Below are 18,458 nucleotides of genomic sequence, written 5' to 3' on the forward strand. Positions count from 1 at the left end.
TTCAGTATGCTAGCTTCATTTTTACCATCTGCATGATAATCTCAAGGGTCCCACTGTGCAGAGGGTGGGGTGATGCTTGTTGGGTCAGACACATAGCTGACTCTCATGTCAGCACCAAAGGTCTGCAGAACTGTCAAACCTCCCAGCCTCTGCTCTCTCAGTGACACACAGACTGCTGTCACTTGGTGGATGACCACTGCTGCTGTACTGGAGGGTGACAGCATGCACTCTCCCCTCCAGGAGGTCCCAGGTCACCCTGTATTTAGAAAGAACCTCCTGACTTATTCTGGGAAATAGTGTTTGGATACTGGTCTGAAGTGTCATCCCTGGCCAGTATCACCCTGGAGGGAGCTGTGGGGGGATATCTGATATGAATAGCCAATTTGAATTTCATTGGGACATACTAATGAGCTATTCATATGTGTGGGGATTTGTTTCTGATTAGATTAAGCTTCAGTGAGAGGAAAGAAACAGCCACTGATTAAAGACATATAAAAGGAAACATTTTAAATGAGTAAGTGTTTCATCTTCATATAGCAAAGTATAAATTAAACATAGTCCAGGAGATCAGCTTTGAATAGCAGCTGGAGAGAGCCAAATACATGTACAAGAAGAAGGCACTCACAGCAAGCAGTGGAATTTAACCTACCAGAGAGGGCTCTGGACACTTCTGAGTAAAAGGCTGGGCCAAGTTATCTGACAAAAATGACTCTTAGGCTAGTGACACAAAGGGTTTTATTTGGATTTCAAAAAAATCACTTCCTGGGTTCCTGTGACATCAAGCTCATTCTTATTCTCTGCTCACAGCGGTGGTAATGGGCAGAGATCTTGGTTCAAAGCAAAGATATAGTTAGTTAACATACGTGTCGTGGAAGTCTGATTTGGAGCTACGCCAATACTTTTGTCTGAGTTTAGGATTGGGTAATTTTGGTGCTAGCCAGCCCTCCTCACCTCATGCAATGGGACTCGACGAGGTCAGCCCTGTCTGAGGGCTGTTGCCTGATGGGGCCCAGAGGTGTGGCTGCAGCCCTGGCCTTGCCTGCTTGCTCCGAAGTTCATTCAACCACATGGGACTCCTCTGGCTCCCTCAGGAATCCCCAGCCATATGTCATCTCCAAGTCCCCCCTTTTTCCTTGTTGTCCTGCCCTCTGCTTTGGTCTTGAACTTGAACCTCACTCTCACCTATAGTCTGTAGGTCTGCAGGGTCTTAATACTACACCTACCCCTTGCAGTATGTTCACTTACCCAAGGGACTAATCTACTCTGTCTCCTCAGCCTCTAAAGAGGTCTTGCTCTAAAAAGACTGATCACCTGGAATTAGGAAGCTGTCGTTTCCCAGACACCTAATCTCTCCCTATGTCTAGAACCTTCTATTACAAAGCTCCACTCAATAGACTAAACTTTTGGTTATCAGTACTGCCAAGCCCAAGCCTCTCTAATCACTTGCCTCTTTCTCCACTGGCAACTTGTATTAATCACCAGACATGGGAATGACAGGCTGCCACAGTGGTACCTAACCCTTAGAAGACAAGTTCATTTCCTGCTCATACCACAATTCTCTGAAAGGCAAGACATTCCCCTGGGCAGCTTCTCTTTAAGCGTTAAGTTAGGGACTCAGGTTTCTTCTCTTGTGGGTCGCCCATCTTTGAACTTCAAGGTCAGTCTGGCTTAAATACCCAGCAGGTAGGAAAGGAAAGCATAGGTGCTTGTGTACTTTGGCCAGGAAGTGAAAGCTGTTGTTTCCTCTCTCATTTCACTCAGCTGAGCTGCTCACTTGGCACTCCCTGACTCTAAGGGATTCTGGGGAAGGAGAAGAGCACACAGATATTAGTGAGCGCCCTTGGACCCATCCTACTCCTGGCTCAGGTCCCCAAACCCAATATTCTCAGGTCAGATGTCTTCCTTTTCTTCTCTTCTGTCTTGAGTCCATGTAACCTCGGTTGGTGCACTATTCATCAGGCCTGTTGACTGAGAAGAGACTTGAAGTAGCCATGACTAAGCTCTCCTTGGAGGGAACCATTTAAAAGATGCTTCTAATCTCAACAACCACATGTTTGCAAAACAATCTCCATGGTATTTCCCTTGAGGAAATGAACCCCATGTTCCTATTGTTTATGGTCAGAGTATTGGGGTTCAAGGAAAAGCTGAGGCCCCTGAGTGTGGCAGGGCCAGTTTGCTGAGCTTGGCACCTGGCTGCCACTGGGTTTCCTGTAGGTAAGCAACTATTTCAGCAAATCTCAAGTCCTGCAAAACAACCTTTTCACTTTTTCTTCACAGAAAGCTTCCAAACATTCCAACACAGCTGGTCTCTCCATGGAATTCTGCCAGATAAATTGTCTTGCTGCCTCCTGATAGTTATGAAGAATCCCTTTCAAACAGGGAAACAGCTTCAAGTGTTTCTTAAGGCTGACCCCCAATCAGACCCCCTCAGGAACACCTTCCAAGAAAAAGAATCATTTTTTCTAAGCAGCAATTCTGTCCAGAGGACTCTTTGGCAGTGTTTACTGCAAGAAGAGGGCTTGGGAAATTGTGTCCGCAGGGAGCGTTTTTCTTTGGGATCTGGTGAAAGAATAAGCATTGTCAGGCTTTAAAGTGTTTCCTTCCACTTAAAAATAATGGGCTATCTAATCTTGGAAACCCGGGGGAACACCGAGTGTAGTACAATGGCATACTCAGAGCTTAGCCCACATATCAGTCCCCTCTCATGTGCTTCTTATTTATCAAGTACCTGTCACATGCCAGGCCATGTTTAAATACTGAAAAATCCTTAATGAGAGCAAGATGGTCTTGGGCCTTCTCTTATAGCCAGAAATTTTGAATGTGTAAACAGGAAAAATGCTCTATCTCACTGATAATCAGGGAGTTGCAACTAAAACTACAGCAAGAGAAAATTTCACGCTCTTTGGATTGGCAAAAATTAAAAAGCTAGACAATGCCAAATGTTGGCAAGGATGTGAAGCAACATGAGTTCTCATCTGTGCTGTTGAGAGTGGAACTAATATATTCATTTTGGAAAGAGTTTCACTTTCCCTAGGAAATTGAATACGTGTATGACCTAAGCCTCAGAAATTCCATTGTAGTGTAAACATGCGAAGAGGTGCCTGCTCTGGGCACCAAGAGACATATCCCAGAATGTTCCAAGGAGCTTTACTCACAATACAGGGAACAAGAAGGCTGTCAACCAAAAGGAAGATGCATAAGTAAATGCTGTCTCTTTATACAGTTGAGCATCAGGGTACTGAAAATAAATGAAGCAAGAAGCAAGTTACAGAATACGGACACAGTGCTTCCATTTATATAGCATTCAAAAGCAGGTAGAACAAAATAGGTAGTTTAAGTTGATGGTAGGGAAATTATGAACAAAATTCAGGATAATGAATTACCTTAGGGAGTGAGGAGGAATACATAGAGGTTTCTAAGTAACCACCAAGGTAACTTAAACAGGTAGTAGATAAACAGCTGCCCCCTTCTATGTCTTTAAAGGGTACATATGCTTTTTACACAGGTACACAGCTGTCATTAAATGCCGTGCAAGAGGAAATGCAGATGTTACAGGCATGTGTAGCAGAAGCATTTAACCAAATTGAGGGCATCCAGAAAAAGCAGGTCGAAATTAGCCAGGCAAATGTTGTCATGCTCACTTAACAACAGGAATATGTTCTGAAAAGTACATTATTCAGTGAGTTCAGTGTTGTGTGAATGTCAGAGTGTAATCACACAAACCTAGATGATGCAACCTGCTACTATACGTTTGAGGTGCTATGGTATATTCAGTTGAAACTGTTGTTGTATATGCCATCTGTCATCGACAGAGACATCTCTAAGCAACATGACTGGATGTATGGAGTGGTGGGAAGGGGGAAATATTTCCAATAAGATGATATAAGGTGGAGGCAGAACTTTAAGAACATGGTGTGCCCTAGAACTAAGAAAATTTGGGATCATTGCATCACAGAAGCTGCAGAGAATAGGAGGGACAGAGATCTTGAAAATCATGCTGAGGAATACGATCTCTGGACACTAAGGGCTGCAAGTGTTTGCTCCATGGTTTACATTGTCCTTATCCCAGCCCTGCCTCTAACTCACGCCCTTCACTCCTGCTTTTCATGAACCTCTGGGGTTTATTTTATCCTTGCCCATATTTGACCTTTCTCCCCTCCCTATTCTCACAGGACAGGACTAGGGTGAGACAAGGAGGTGCACCTGAGATGAGCATCCTGTCTGGCCATGGTTGGTGTCATTATTTGCCTACATTTGAGGCTACAGACACTATGCAAATGAGCTTCTGGTCTACCAGCTCTCCTCAGGCCTCAGTCTCAGCCTCTGTCCTCCTTGTCTTCCTCCTCCTAGTCTGCCTGGTTTGGCTTTCTACTCGCATCTCAGCATTTCACAGCCAAGTTAGGTGAGACAGCTATACATAAAAAGATAACGAACAACATGAGCCAAGAAATAAGGACCACATGAGTGGTACAAATCATGTGTTTCACGAGTTTCAAGGATCGTGGCCAGACTGGCTTTGGATGGATGGAGAGCAGGAAGGAGGCTTTCTGGACTGAGGGAACAGTGAGACATTTTGCCAAGAGCAAAGAGCTCATTAAAATTCATAAGAAAATAAAAGCTGGAAAACAGTTGGGATTTTATCCTGTGGAACCAAGCCTGTCCCCACAGTAAACATCAGTAGTAAATTGTGGCATGCTTTCCCACTGAGCCTGGAGCTAGCCTCGGCATCCTTCTCGACACAGTACTTCAGAAGGACTTTCATAAGTGCATGTAATGGAGGCGTGTGAACTCATGTGCCCTTCTGGCATGGACTGCAGGGCCATCATGAGTGCGCAACATGGTCGTACCATAGCCTGCAGCCTGCTTTCCAGTGTCTTCCCCATTTCCAACACTGCCAGAGGTGCCTCAGATACTGGGCATTATTTGAGTACTGACAAAAAACAGAACGACGTAATGTGGAAAACAGGAGATCTGAGACATCCTAGAGTCCAGCTCCTCCATTTGGTAGTTAGGAAACTGTTTGTGTCAGTGTCTATGTCCACACAGCTTTGTGTCCAAAACACTCAGTCTTCCAACCCTAATCTTGCACTAGTAGCTCCCAGCCCTTGGAAGGGAAAGCAACATGGACTTTCCTAGGAATCCACAAGTGGCTGGCTTTGCTCGAGGGAGCTTTTCCTATGGCATCACTTTTACACCTCCAGGGCACCATTATTCTCAATAGAATATCTGCTGTTCTCCAGAGACAGATTCCTGTGAAAGGCTAATGTGCAACAGAGGCAGGGTTCAAGCCCTTTGCCAGCCCCCCAAGCCTGCATTTCTTATTCCCTGCGGGGTGTTTCAAGCTTTTTCAGAAGTAGTGACAGGATAAGTCTCTTTGGGAAGGGCTGGTGGTGAGTGAGACTTTGCTCCACCCTGTGTAACTGTTGTTTACAGTCCACTTCAGGTTCTTGGCCACATTTTGGGGACAGTGCAACAGCTCCTCTGTGGGTGTCTGTAAACTTTGGGGGCTGTCTACAGTGAGTTCATGGTTCCCCAAGATGAAGCCACCTGTTAACAGCCTGTGTTCATTTGATCACTTCTCGGTTTTTACGGTGTTAATTTAAACTCTGCAGCTGAAGTAAGTCCTTTCAGTTGCAGCAGTATGTACTTAAATGTCAGAGCTTTGCTGAAAAACCACTTGGGTTAGAAGGAAGTCATTGTATTCAGTAAAATCTGGCCACATTTTATGTTTATAGCCTTTATTAGAGGATCCAGCTGAGCAAGTTAAAACTAGCTCTCTGTCGTTAGTGAAAGCCCAGGACTCTTGAATTGCCGGGAACACTCAATCAAATCACTTACTGAATATATGTCAGATGCCCATGATGGGGGTGTGACATGATCCTTGCTTATAGTCTAGCAGGGCCCAGAGGGAAGACATGGAAAGAGTAAATGCACAGATAGAAGTATTGTGAATAAGTATTAAGAAAAAGATTGGGTACTCTAAGTACGTAGAGGGCTTCTAATTTAGGTGGGGCAACTCAAGGTAATATTTGAGTGGGATAATAGTCTGCTAAGATGGAAGAGCAGACACAAAGGCATAGAGGCAAGAAAGAATTTGGGGTGATCAAAAACCACATGGTCTGGTGCCCATTAGAAGCCACAGGGTCCAGGGCCCTCCTTGAGGGCTCAGCAGGTTAGGGCACAAAACTGCAAGCTGGTCACAGCCGCTACAGTGTAAGTCTGATGCCCACCCCTGGAGAGGGTTTCCAGAGTCAGTTGTGGAAAAGTCTTCTGAGCATCAGTCTGTACCAAACCATTGATGGGTGACACCGCTCCTTGCCCCAGGGTCACGGGTGCAAGTTTCTGTTACTTATTTCAGGGTCATTTTGAGCAGGACCCAGAAGTGGCAGAGTAAACATGCTGGATCCACATCTTCTGCTCCCACACCCACACCCAGAAGCTGCCAAGAACCCAAGGCCATATCCAAGGCAGATGCCACCCCCCCTCCATGGATGAGTTTCTTTCCCCAGAAGGAACCATTTGACTGTGGATAGACAGGAAAGGCCTTGGCACTGGCTGGAGGGGACAGGTGTGAATCAGAGGATGGCCTGGCCAGAGGATGGCCTGCACATTCCCATGCGGGGGGCTGCCTGGAAGAGGGAGAGGAGATGATCTTTGGGCCAGGGAGTGCTCAGTCTCCAGCTGCTGAGCTGGACCCTCTGTATCTCAGTTCCCTGTCCTCTGTTGGGCTTCAGCCACACACAAGTCTTCTGAGGTCATTTGTTCCCGAAGGTGGAAGTAGAAGAGAAGCCAAAGATTAACCACTATAATGGTTTTTATAAAAGAATACCAGGTGCACACTGAGGGCTTCCCATATTCTGGCATTTTCAGGGCCTTTCCGAGCCCAGTCTCCTACTCAGAAGCATCAGCCCTTCTTATGTGAGAACTTGAGTGGTCCAAAGTCACTGCTCAGCCTGCACATGAAGGTGCTAGCATTGTCCCTGCCTCCATGACTGCCACGGTGCTCACACGGAGGCAGGCACAGGGTTAAACTCATATCCACCCTCCACCCGCTTCGACCAGGTGAAACAGCCTGGAGAGGGAAGGTCCCCTGTCAGAGGCCACACAGCAGCAGGTGGCAAAGGTGAAAGCCTTAAATCCAGTTCTCTTCTAAGCCATGCTTAAGAACGACACGTGCCACACCCCTGTGCCCCGCTGTGCCATCACTGGAAACCCTGATTTCTCTGGGGCACCGTTTAGCACGTGGCTATGGGACAGTGTGGCGAAGAGTTTGAAGAACTTGAAAGAGAAGGAGATAATTGAACAAACAGGTACAAGCATGCTGTAATCAGGAAAGGCAGAGCAGGGATGCAGAGCGTGACAGGCTCACCTCGGAGTATGGGGGCAAGCAGGAAGCTGGAGGGGTGGCAGGGACAGCCTGAGAACAGCAGGGGCTGTGCTAGGGAGGCCCAAGCAGGGGGTGTGATCCAGTTTGCACCTTCAAAAGATCACTCAGGATCTTGTGGGGAGTAGGAACTGACAGAGGGAGAACAGGGGTTGGCACTGGTGCAGAGTCACGGGGGTGTAATGGCAGTCTGGGGGGGGGGGTGGTCTGGCCGAGGTCAGGTGGTACAGGATAGGGGATGGGAAGTGCATTCAAGAGCTCAGTGGGGGGGCCCTCCCTGGTGGCACAGCAGGTTAAAGCACTAAGAACAGAAAGCCACTTCAGCATGATTTAGATCCCCGCCTGCCCCAGAGGTCCAGAGGTGACCCACATGGCACAGCGGACCTCTCCTGACCCGCCCCCAGCTCCCCTCAGCAGTGTACTTCGACAATCTGCCTGTTCTGCTCCCCACTCTCTCTCTGGTGAATCCTCTCACCGCCCCTGCACCTCTGACCTGTATCCAGTTCTGTATGCATGAATAAATAACTCTTAAAAAAAAAAAAAGAGTTCAGTGTGCTTCACAGGCTCCCTTTATGTTCAGCTAGGGGCAGGAGTAGGGGTGCTTGTGATAAGCCCACTCTAAGGGGAATAACACTGAACCGACTCTTGGAAAAACAGGTCTGGAAATAAAATAGCTTTGTGACAACCATGTTTTGTATTGAGTTGCTGAAATTTGTCAAGTAGTAGCTCCCATTCCAGTTGCAAAAAAAGGATAATTATCTTGACTCTTTGTTTTGTCAAAAAGATTCACAATATTCACAGGTTTTCATTGAAAATATGAGCAGAGTGAATTATAAATCAAGGATACCCAGAATGTCCAGATCATACAAATGAAGGTACATACCAGGGGGGTCTTCACTGACTCCCTCTACTGATCCTCAGTCCCACCCCTGGATGTGGGAACTTCCTCCGAAACATGGGCCACTTGAGACGGCATTGGCTGTCAGATCCTGTCTCAGTAGCAACTACATGGCCTTGGACAAGTCTTGGCTTTCTCATTTGTTATTATTTCCTTGCTTGGCGATACTAACAACCACATCAAAGGTCTATTCTAAAAATTCTGCTTATCATCATGTATATAATGATAGCATATTATGTGCCAGGAGTTTTTTCCAAGGTTTTGCAGAGAAGCATTCTAAACTTTTCAACAACCTCATGAGATGGTCCTAAACAAGGAAACTGAAGCACTGTGAGATCAAATGACTTACCCAAGGTCATATAACTAGTATGAAACAGAACCCAGCTTTGCACCCAATTCTAAACCTTTGCTCTGACTGCCACACTGTGCTTCCTCCCACACACACACCCCTCCCTCCCATCCTGGCACATAGTAGATGCTCAGCAGGAATAGTTCCTGTCCATCGGCCTGAATAATACACTGTGTACAAGACAAGCTTAAAAAGTGGTAAATCAGAAAGGCCTCCAATTCTAACGGCCTGTGGGAACCACCTGGTATGAATTAAACAGTTTGGTGTTCCTTTCCTGACTAACACAGAGAGGACTGATGATAAATCCAAAGCTGACCATGTTTTTGGTTGTTGTTGTGTACATGTTATATGTGTGAACATTACCCACCAAAAATGTCAGTATCTAACCAATGACTGCTCTCGCCCATCAAAAGATCTTATTGTTTCTTCTGAAGCTTTGTTTATCAGCTATCAGATTTAGCTCACATTTTAAGCATTAACCCCCTTGTGGATTAGTTGCTGCTTAAATATCAATCATTTGTTTGTTTATGCAGCAAGTACTTAAAAAGTACTGATAGGTACTTGCCTTGTGTTAGGTACTAGAGATAGAAATGGTGTGGTTTCTTCCCTCTGGGAATACAGGCTAACATGTCAGTATATAAGTGGGGACTAAGAGTATGGTGAGCCAAAAGAGAGAGTAATTGGCTCTTCCTGGAATTGAGCAAAGACCCCACAACAGAAGGACCATGTAGCCAAAGTCTGGAAGATGATACTTTTCAGCTGAAGGAGAGCAGAGGGCATTGCAAAATTATAAACAGAATGGGCAAAAGCTTAAAGGCACAAAAGGATGTGCTTGTCCTGGAGCATTCCAAATTAAGAATGTCTGGAATGAGTTCTAAGGGCTCTAAGACTATCCATCAACTCCCAGAATGCACGGTCATCTTCTTTATGTTTTTCAAAATCAAATTACATCCAGGACAAGTTCCTATACACCCAGTGAGAAGTTTCATATTCCTTTCTTTGCATCTCCTCTTTCTTGGATTCTATCAAAACTGGCACCAGAAAGATGGAGAATGCGAAAGAGCCTGGCCCAGGCCTTAACCCTTCTGCAGATCCATGTGGTCCAGTGAAAGTGACATCTGCTAGTCTCTCCTTAAGAAGCAATGTAGCAGAGGATTTTGTTAACTTCTCCTCCAGGGTCAAGACCATTCCAGATCTTCAGTTACACAATGTCTACTCTCTTCTTTGGGGTGATGGAGAAGATGGAGAGAGATGTTTGCAGTTAGTCAATCCTGGTAAACTCACAGCGACACTAAACAAGACATGAGTTAATGACCCAGTAATCTCCTGTGATAGGAGAGATAAGGTACAACTCCCTCTCTTTGCAGACAGTGGCCTAGACAGACTAGAGGAAGAGAGCTGATTGATTAATGCTCATGTTACCTGTTCGCTTGTGGGCCAGATTAGAAGCTCAAAGTTGGGAGTGAGCACTGATGAGTGGACCCGTGTCTTCTGCAGGTCTGGCAGTGTGGTGGAAGCGTGGAGGTCCTGCCCTGCTCCAGGATTGCCCACATTGAGCGAGCCCACAAGCCCTACACCGAGGACCTCACTGTGCATGTCCGCAGGAACGCCCTCCGAGTGGCCGAAGTCTGGATGGATGAATTTAAAAGCCATGTTTACATGGCATGGAACATACCCCAAGAGGTAGAGAGCCCCTGTGGGGATGGGGTTCTTGGGGTTTGGTGGGAAACATGCAAACGTGACACTAAACCCTGCTTCCCATGCATCAGCAGGCGTCTTATAAGTGGGATCTCAACCCCAAAAGATACTACATGTCAAAGAAAGGGGTTGACTGTGAGCTACTAAGCCATGTCTTATCCCTGCCCCAGCCCTGGCCAGGACCTTTAAAAAATACTTTAGTGTCCTTGTCTTAAATGAGAAAGTTCCACCAAGTGACTCCAAGCTTCCTCATGCTCCCAGGCCTTTAGCTCCTCTGACCTTAAGTGTTTCATGGTCCTGAGTTTCAAATTTACCAGTAAATAACAAAATTTGCAAAATTTACTCTTATCTCTATAAATTTGATTTAAACGTCTCATCATGCATTTGGCCAGAGCAATAAGGAATGTCCACATGCGTCTGGAGCTTCTTGAGCCCTGTGGATGGGTGGGATGCACTCTCACGGAGGCCTCAAGGGAAGGACATTTTCTGGCTGTTTTAACCTTCATGGAACCTCCCCATTTCCTGCCACCATCCTCTGTTCCTCTAGACACCAATGCTTAAGCAGTGTTTCTTTAATAGTTTTGTTTTGTTAACCTTGCTATATGGTCCTATGGAAATGACCTTGGACTAGAGTTGGGGAAATGCAAGATACTAGTCACTGGCTCCAGACTTGCTTACCAGCCTGTCTGCCCAGAAATTACCGCTTAGGATGCCTTCTATGTGAGAAAAGGCTGTTGACATAGCCTCCATTCCGCTCCCCCCACCCCCAAGTCTGTGGCTTCCCCTTGGGAGTCCTTTAGAAAGCCTCAGCTCTCTCTTCTAATGGGGAAATGATTGATCTTAGCTTAAAGTTTCCATATGAAAGCCCCCTTCCCTCCCTAATGTTGCTCTGGCTGAATGATTGAGAAAGTAGGCTAAGTCGCTGTTCAGCAGCCTCCCCTCTGCCCCCAATACCACCATGAGGGAGGGGACTTGGGTTGGGTTGCATACTCCCACATCCACTGAGATTTCAGCAGTTGGGAGGAAGAATGAGGTGTCAAAAAGTACTGTCAGAGTGTGGCCAAATCTAATGAAGCAGCCCCAGATTGTGTCCCTGACAGTGGGAGTGTTTCTAGGGAAACAGCAGTGCCTTTGGGCCCATCTGGAACTGTGGGCGTTGAATCAGTGTTCTGGAGGATACTGAGCCCCACCGTGGGTATCCTCTGATAGCAAAATGGTAGGAATGCTTGGAAACTCCCAGGAGCTCACCGGTGAAGCACGTAGACCCCCTCACCTCTGCTAAAGGACTGGAGTTATGTCCATGGTTCTCCCCCTTCTCTCTGCACCCCAAAACTGCCAACCTTCTAGTATCTGCCCCCATTGAAGCTGCCAGATGTTGAAATGGTCAACAAATCCAGCAAATGGTTAAGAACTGAGTAAAAATGACTGAGAAATGATGAAATAGCATCTGTCCATGACTCCTTCAAGGGCATATGAAAGCAGGGAGATGGGTAGTGGGCCCTGAACAGTGGATGCAGAGGCAGAAGTGTCCAGAATAAAGCCTTAGATGGAGAAAAGTCAGCGTGTCCCGCCTGTGTCCAAACTCCTCCTTCTGCTTCTTACCAAACTTCTGGAAAGAATCAACACATTTCATCCCCAGCTCATTTCTCATGTCACACCTCAATGCTCCATGGAAACCACTTTTGATAAGTCATCACAGGCCTGCTAACTGCCTAATTTAATGGACATTTAAGAATCTTGACCCAATCTATGGTCATTTTCAAGGGTTGGTTTTATAGTTTGTCTCCTTTGGTTTCTCCATGTTCCACAAGTAAGGGACACCTCCCAGTATTTCTCTTCCTCCTGGTTTATTCCACTTAGCCAAATGCCTTCCAGCTCCATCCATGTTGCCACAAATGGCATGAGTTTGAGCAACAGTACTTCCTTAAAAATTATAAGAGGAAAATAAGAATAAACCATAAAATAAATAATAATAACAATAACAATTAGTCTTGAACTGACACGATTCCAGCTTTCCCTTGAAACTCTGTACTCCCTTGGCCCCATGACTCCACAACCCAGAACATTCTCACCTAACTTCTGGAACACTCCTCTTGCTCCCACTGGATGCCTGAGTGTCCCCGAAGATACATCCTCAGCCATCTGCTCTCGCTATACACCAGCTCCTTGGGAATCCACTTTCTCTGGTTTTCTAAGATGATGACATCCTAATTAATATCTCTAGCTCCAACTTCTGCCTTTAGCTTCTGACTTCATCTCCAGCTGCTGCCAGCCACACAACTTTCTCTGGGTGTTCCCATAGGTGATTCATCTTGAATCTGACTAAAACTGTTCCTGCTGAATTCTGCTCCTGTTTTTATTCTCTCAGCCCATGAAACCACCATCTGCCAGACATGCGGCTTAAAGCCGAACATCTCCCTTTAATCCCACTCTTGGTCAGCCCCCACTCCCAGTCTAACACTGAGCCTTCCTCACCGTCTCTGCCTCCTCTCACAGCTGACTTCAGGCCTCGTCTCTTTTTTGTAGCAGGTTCTGCCTGGATTCATCTTCGCCCTCTCAGATCTGTCCTCCACACTACCTGAGGTTATCTTTGAAAAAATTCACAGTGATCATGTCATTGCCTCCCTTAGAGTCTTTAGATAGCTCTTCGTCCTGCACAGTATCAAGCATGAAGTCCAGTGCTTGACAAGCCTTGTCCTGCGCCCTCCTCTCCAGTGCCACCTCCCACCACTCCTGCTCCAGAGACTGTACATTGCTTGGGCGATGCGCCTGCCCAGTGCTCCCTGTCCACACCATGCTGTTCAGTATTTCTTCCCTCTCTGAGTTGTGTTCAGTTTGTCCTCTTTATTTGGGATTCCCGATCTTCTACCTCTACCCCAGCCTACCTACCCTATGCTAATTCCTCTCCATCCTTGAAGGCTCAGCTCCAGGGACCCTCCTCTAGGAAGCCAGCACCAGGTAGGGTAAATGCCCCCTTTGCATTCATGTTTCTGCCATTGCATCACCACCCTGTAGAAGAATACTCTGTTCTCCAAGTCACTTTCCTTTCTCTCACTAGACTGGCTGAACTTGAAAATCAATTAGGCTCTAGCCCCAGAGATTATTACTTAATTGCATTGGAAAGGAACCAGGGACCCTTTTCAGGCTTCCAGTGTCCATCCAGGGCTAAGAACCACTGCATTTGACCATGGCCTCCCTGAGGACAGATCGTCATTCAGATTTGTGTCACCATGCCTTGCACAAGGCGGGCACAGGGTCAGACTGCAGTAAAGCCTCACTAATGCTTATTAATAAGTGAGTCTGCTGGCAGTGAGTACGACTCCTTTCTCCCTTGATCAGTAACTCCTAAAAGCATCTCTGCAGATGCACTGCATCAGAATCACTTGGAAAACTTTTTAAAAATACTGATTCTGGGTCTCTTCCTCAGAAATTCTCATGAGTGTGTTCACAGTAATGCTAGAATCTGTAAAGGTTCCTCTGGATGCTGGTCTGTGCAGCCAGGTTTGGGTAACATTAGGTTAACTCATCTCACTCATCTTTCCAAATGCCAGTTTAGCATCGCCTACTCCAGGAAGCCTTCCCTCGCTCCTCCTTGCCCCACACCATGTGATGGCCTAAGAGCCCCTCCTCTATTCCCTCTTAGTGCTCTCTGGCCCTCCGTGTGTCACACTGCGTGCAGAGTCTATACACTTGTCTGGGCCTTCTAGAGTCTTTCAGGCAACACCCATGACTTCCTCCTATTTGTATGCACAGTGCTCACTTAGGGCTGCACGTGACACATACAAGGTACTCCGTAAAGATGAGCGCAACAAGAAGGGGGGACCTGTGGGCACTGACGCGCCCTTGGTATTCTCCCCAAGACTTTTCTCAAGTGCCTGCCAGTGGCAGCATCCCCAGGCTGTCTCCTGAATCACAGGCTCATCTGTTATCTGTTTGTTTAACCTTTTATCCCAGCTGCAAATGTGGAGCTGGAACCCTCCTCTTGCCCAGCAACCACCTTGAGAATTAAATCCACTAATATATGTAAAGGCTTTGAGCAGTGTTTGGCAAATAGAAAGTGCTAGGTAGGTGCTAACTCTTATTGGTGGTGTTATTTCATCACCCTCTGCATCCCTGCCCTGCTTTACTATGCCCTGGCTGGGCAGTCATCCCATCTTGTTGCCTTCTGTGCTGAGTCTTCGCTGTGTTACAGGCTGAGCAGTCTGTGCTGTCCCTGGCTGTCTTGCCATGATCACCCAAGCTTTTGCAAAGCCAGAGAGATCTCAGGCTCCTGCATCCTTCTATCTCAGGCTTCTACTTGAATTGAAAATCATTTTCTCATCTACAGAAAGCCTAACTGCAGCAAAGTATTATTATTTTCTTACAAGGGTTTGTGAACTCTAGACCTGACCCTGCTTCCTCTTGCTAAAGCCAGGCTGAGTGTCAGGGATGAGTCACTAGAACACCTAGCAGTGGCCCTCCAGTTCAACCCCAGGAATTTGGTGTGTTGTGGCACACACTGCAGGGACACTGACAGCTATGTGTGTGGCTAGGATGTCACCTTCCTCGGGCCTCCCTAATAAAATTACTACAAAATAAGTATTAAAACAGCAGAAATTGCTTCTCTCAGTTCTGGAGAGCAGAAGCCCCAAATTAAAGTGCCAGCAGGGTTGTGTTCCTTCAGAAGGCTGTTTGGGAGGTTCCTTCCAGGTTGTGGGGGTCCTAGTGTTCTTTGGTTTCTAGCTGCATCTCTCCAGTTTTGGCTTCCGTCTTCATGAGCTCTTCATCTCTGTCTGTCTCTATGTATCCAGATCTTCTCCCGTTGCTCTTATAAAGATACCAGTCACTAGACTTAGGCCTTGTCCTAAACCCAGGATACTTTCATCTCAAGGTCTCTAAGTTTATCTGCAAAATCTCTTTCCAAGGAAGTCACATTCAGACCTTGATGGGCACGAATTTGGTTGGAGGTCACTGTTGAACCCGCTAAAAGGAAAGATAGGTTTATTATTTTCTAATAATAAAGGAAAAAAAGAAAGGAACAAAAGGGAAAAGGACAAAAAGGAAAGATAGGTTTATTATTTTCTAATAATAAAGACTAAGCGACCTTTTCTGGGAAGGTTTGCTTCCTTCTCAGTTTCTGGTCCCTGTTCTGAAAAAGAGGGTTTGATGCAATTTAGTGTGGTCATGCTGAGCTATTTAAATGGGGAACAAAAGTCAATGAGTAAACAGGAAGAGGAAAGGGAGATGATGTCCAGGAATAAGCTGAGTGAAGATCTGCTTCTTGAGTTTGCTTGAAGTTAAAGCACATATGGATCCTTGATAGATTTTTCTCTCTCCCACCTTTAGTTAGATTGTAAGGAGAGACAGACATCATAGGAGATCCTGAGTATAAACAGGAAGTTTCCCCATGAAAACCCAGAATGTTGGGGAAACACAGAGGTTCCCCATTAAAAAAAAAAAAAAAGACAGTGCTAACTGGTCTATATATGTATGTACAATTTGTCAACCTCCCTCCCTGCTCCACAACTCATACATAACTTGGAGATATGCATATACAGAGATGCATATGATTGCCTTAAAGGCAATTAAAGCATGGAGGGGTGGGGGGAGGCAGGGCTCCTTGCAAATGGCTTTGTGATATAAGGATAAAGAGCAGATTCATTTCATGAGTTAATAGCTAACCGATGCCTTGGCCGAGGAGGTTTGAACAGGTTATATTTATTGCTAGTTGCTGTGTTGACCACTTCATAAATATTTTCTCAACTCGATTTCATCAATAGAGTTCAGGCATAGTGCTACGCCAGTGGCTCAGAGATAAGTCAAACAAGTTTCCTGATTGTAAGGAAGCCAGGGTTCAGCAGAGAAAGGCCAAACAGCAGTTGTTAGGAGGGCTCCGGGCAGGAGCCAGGAAGAGACAAATCACAGATGAGGTCATTATGTACTCAAAAAGAAGGTTCTCGCTGAATTACACCCAGGAGTCTGGAAATTGAACCTTCAGCCTACAGCAGGTTCAAATTTTTATATTACCTGAATTCTCATTGGCAAAAACAAATGCATTTCTTCCGTGTTGTAATTTTTTTGTTTTTTGTTTGTACACATTCCTTTTTTGTCGGTTTTGGCCATGCCCAGATACAGGTAGCAATCCTCTTTGTGATTTTTCTCAGATATTTCAAATTTACATTCTGGTGATTTCATTGTCTACCCAACTGGAGGACTTGCCTGAAGTTGGTGCTAAAAACAGGGAGTGTCCTGCACAGGAAACACGCAGACTGCAGTACTCCTGTCTACCCGTCTCCACTCTGGGCTGGTGTCCTGGGAGACACTCTGCTGTGCTTCCACATGCCATCCTCTGAACACATGTCCAGATGCTGCTGTGGCCTCAGTTCTTTCTCAGCTGATTCTGTCATGGTCAGCAGTTGCAGGGATTCACAGCGCTCTACCCTCTCTCCTGGAACTGCAAGTAAATGGACATTCAAGGACACCTCATGCAAGCGGCCCTGCTCTGCTCCTGGTCTGTGACCCTCCCTGACTGGAACCTCCTCTCTGATACATCTGGGAGGGGAGAGACACAGTTATCTCTAGGCTAAAACTCCCAAGCTTAGAGAGAGTCTGCCTCTCGCACACGAACTTGGTTGTGGGAGGTAGAAAGGCAGGCTCTTCCAGGTGTACAGGGAGAGGTTAAAGGCACAAACCGCAACCCCATATATGAGACTCCCATCCCAGCTCCACTGTTTATTAGCTGTGGGGCTTGGGGTAAGCTACCAAAGAGGTCACTGGACCGCTCTTTGAACACATCATCTATAAAATGAGGACGACCTGCCAGGTATGGTCTACCTGGTAGTTTGAGTGGGAAAATGCACAGAAGTATTAAAGTATACATAATGCAGTTTGGTTCTTTGTTCTATGGTTCGTTGGTTCTTAGCTAGTATGACTGTTAAGAATAGTATTAGAACATTATTCCCCTTTCAACTCTTTTCCCTTCCCTCTTTCTCTTCCCACAGCTCAGAATCTCTTACCTCCTTCCATTGCTTTTATTCATGCCCAGATTACAGGGTTTTTTGTTTTGTTTTGTTTTAATGTAAGAAGTTGGTGAGACCTTCCTGGTGGACTAGGGGTCAATTCTCAGCACCATCACCTAGATGGCCTAAGTTGATCCCAGCCAGGGAGGTGACCCACATCGCACAGCAGACCTCTCCTGTGTTGCCCGCGGCTCCCCTCAGCAGTGTATTTCCGTAGATCTACTTGTTCTACTCCCCACTATGTCTTGGGTGAATCCTCTGACTCCCCCCTCCCAAACACTCCCCACCCTGCCCAACACACATCTCTGACCTACACTCCAGTTCTTTCATGTAAAAATAAATATTTTTAAAATAAATAACTATAAGAAGTTGGCATCCTTATTTTCCATGGCCTTTGATGACAGCCCCCTTCCATGCTGACCCCATGTTTCCGAATACAAATGGGGACGGTTATGTGGTTAAGATACATGTCGGGAAATGTGTGGGCTGCATTCCCGTGTCGTCCATCCCTTCACTGTTCTCCAGGAACCCCACTGGGGACATCTGGGGAACAGCTGTGCTTGGGGTGGCTGCACTTCTGCATTTGCTTCCCTCATAGGACCCAGGCATCGACATAGGAGACATCTCTGCAAGGAAGGCTCTGAGGAAGCAGCTGCAGTGCAAGACCTTCCGGTGGTACCTGGTCAGCGTGTACCCGGAGATGAGGATGTACTCGGACATTATCGCCTATGGGGTGGTAAGGAGCCGGCCCCTCACGGTTTCTTTCGGGCAGACCCAGCCAAGGGCAGGAGGGCCACCCCAAGGACAGCTGCTACAGCGCCCCCACTCTCCCCCATAGCAAGCTCTTGGACATTGGTGCCTCTCCACAAAGGGAACTACTGGCCCCAGATCTCTGAGCCAGGGCGAGCAGATTCTTGTTCTTCCCGAGCTGTCAGATGCAGCTGAACAGTATTGGCCAATTTCAGCCAGACTCGGGAAGCCGTAGCAGTGGCAGTACGTGTGTGTGGCCATCACTAATTTAAGTCTTGGCCAAAGGCATTCTTGTCTTGCACACAAAAGAACTCATCTGTGACCATGTGGAGCGGTTTTACCATGGAGCCCCCTTATCATCACCCCCAGATTCCTTTGGTT

At 46.5% G+C, this 18,458-nt stretch overlaps 1 protein-coding gene across 1 annotated transcript in view; it reads left to right on the top strand.

The window, feature by feature from the left end:
- GALNT18 (polypeptide N-acetylgalactosaminyltransferase 18) overlaps positions 1–18,458 on the top strand; it is a 309,423-nt gene that overhangs the window by 247,088 nt on the left and 43,877 nt on the right. The window contains exons 7-8 of the mRNA XM_004683042.2: positions 10,129–10,314; positions 17,926–18,063. Coding sequence (XP_004683099.1) covers positions 10,129–10,314; positions 17,926–18,063 — 324 coding nt within the window. The remainder of the gene's footprint in view (positions 1–10,128; positions 10,315–17,925; positions 18,064–18,458) is intronic.

Source organism: Condylura cristata, unplaced genomic scaffold, assembly GCF_000260355.1.
Source record: "Condylura cristata isolate star-nosed mole 26May11 unplaced genomic scaffold, ConCri1.0 scaffold00015, whole genome shotgun sequence".
In the NCBI taxonomy this organism is placed as follows: Eukaryota; Metazoa; Chordata; class Mammalia; order Eulipotyphla; family Talpidae; genus Condylura; species Condylura cristata.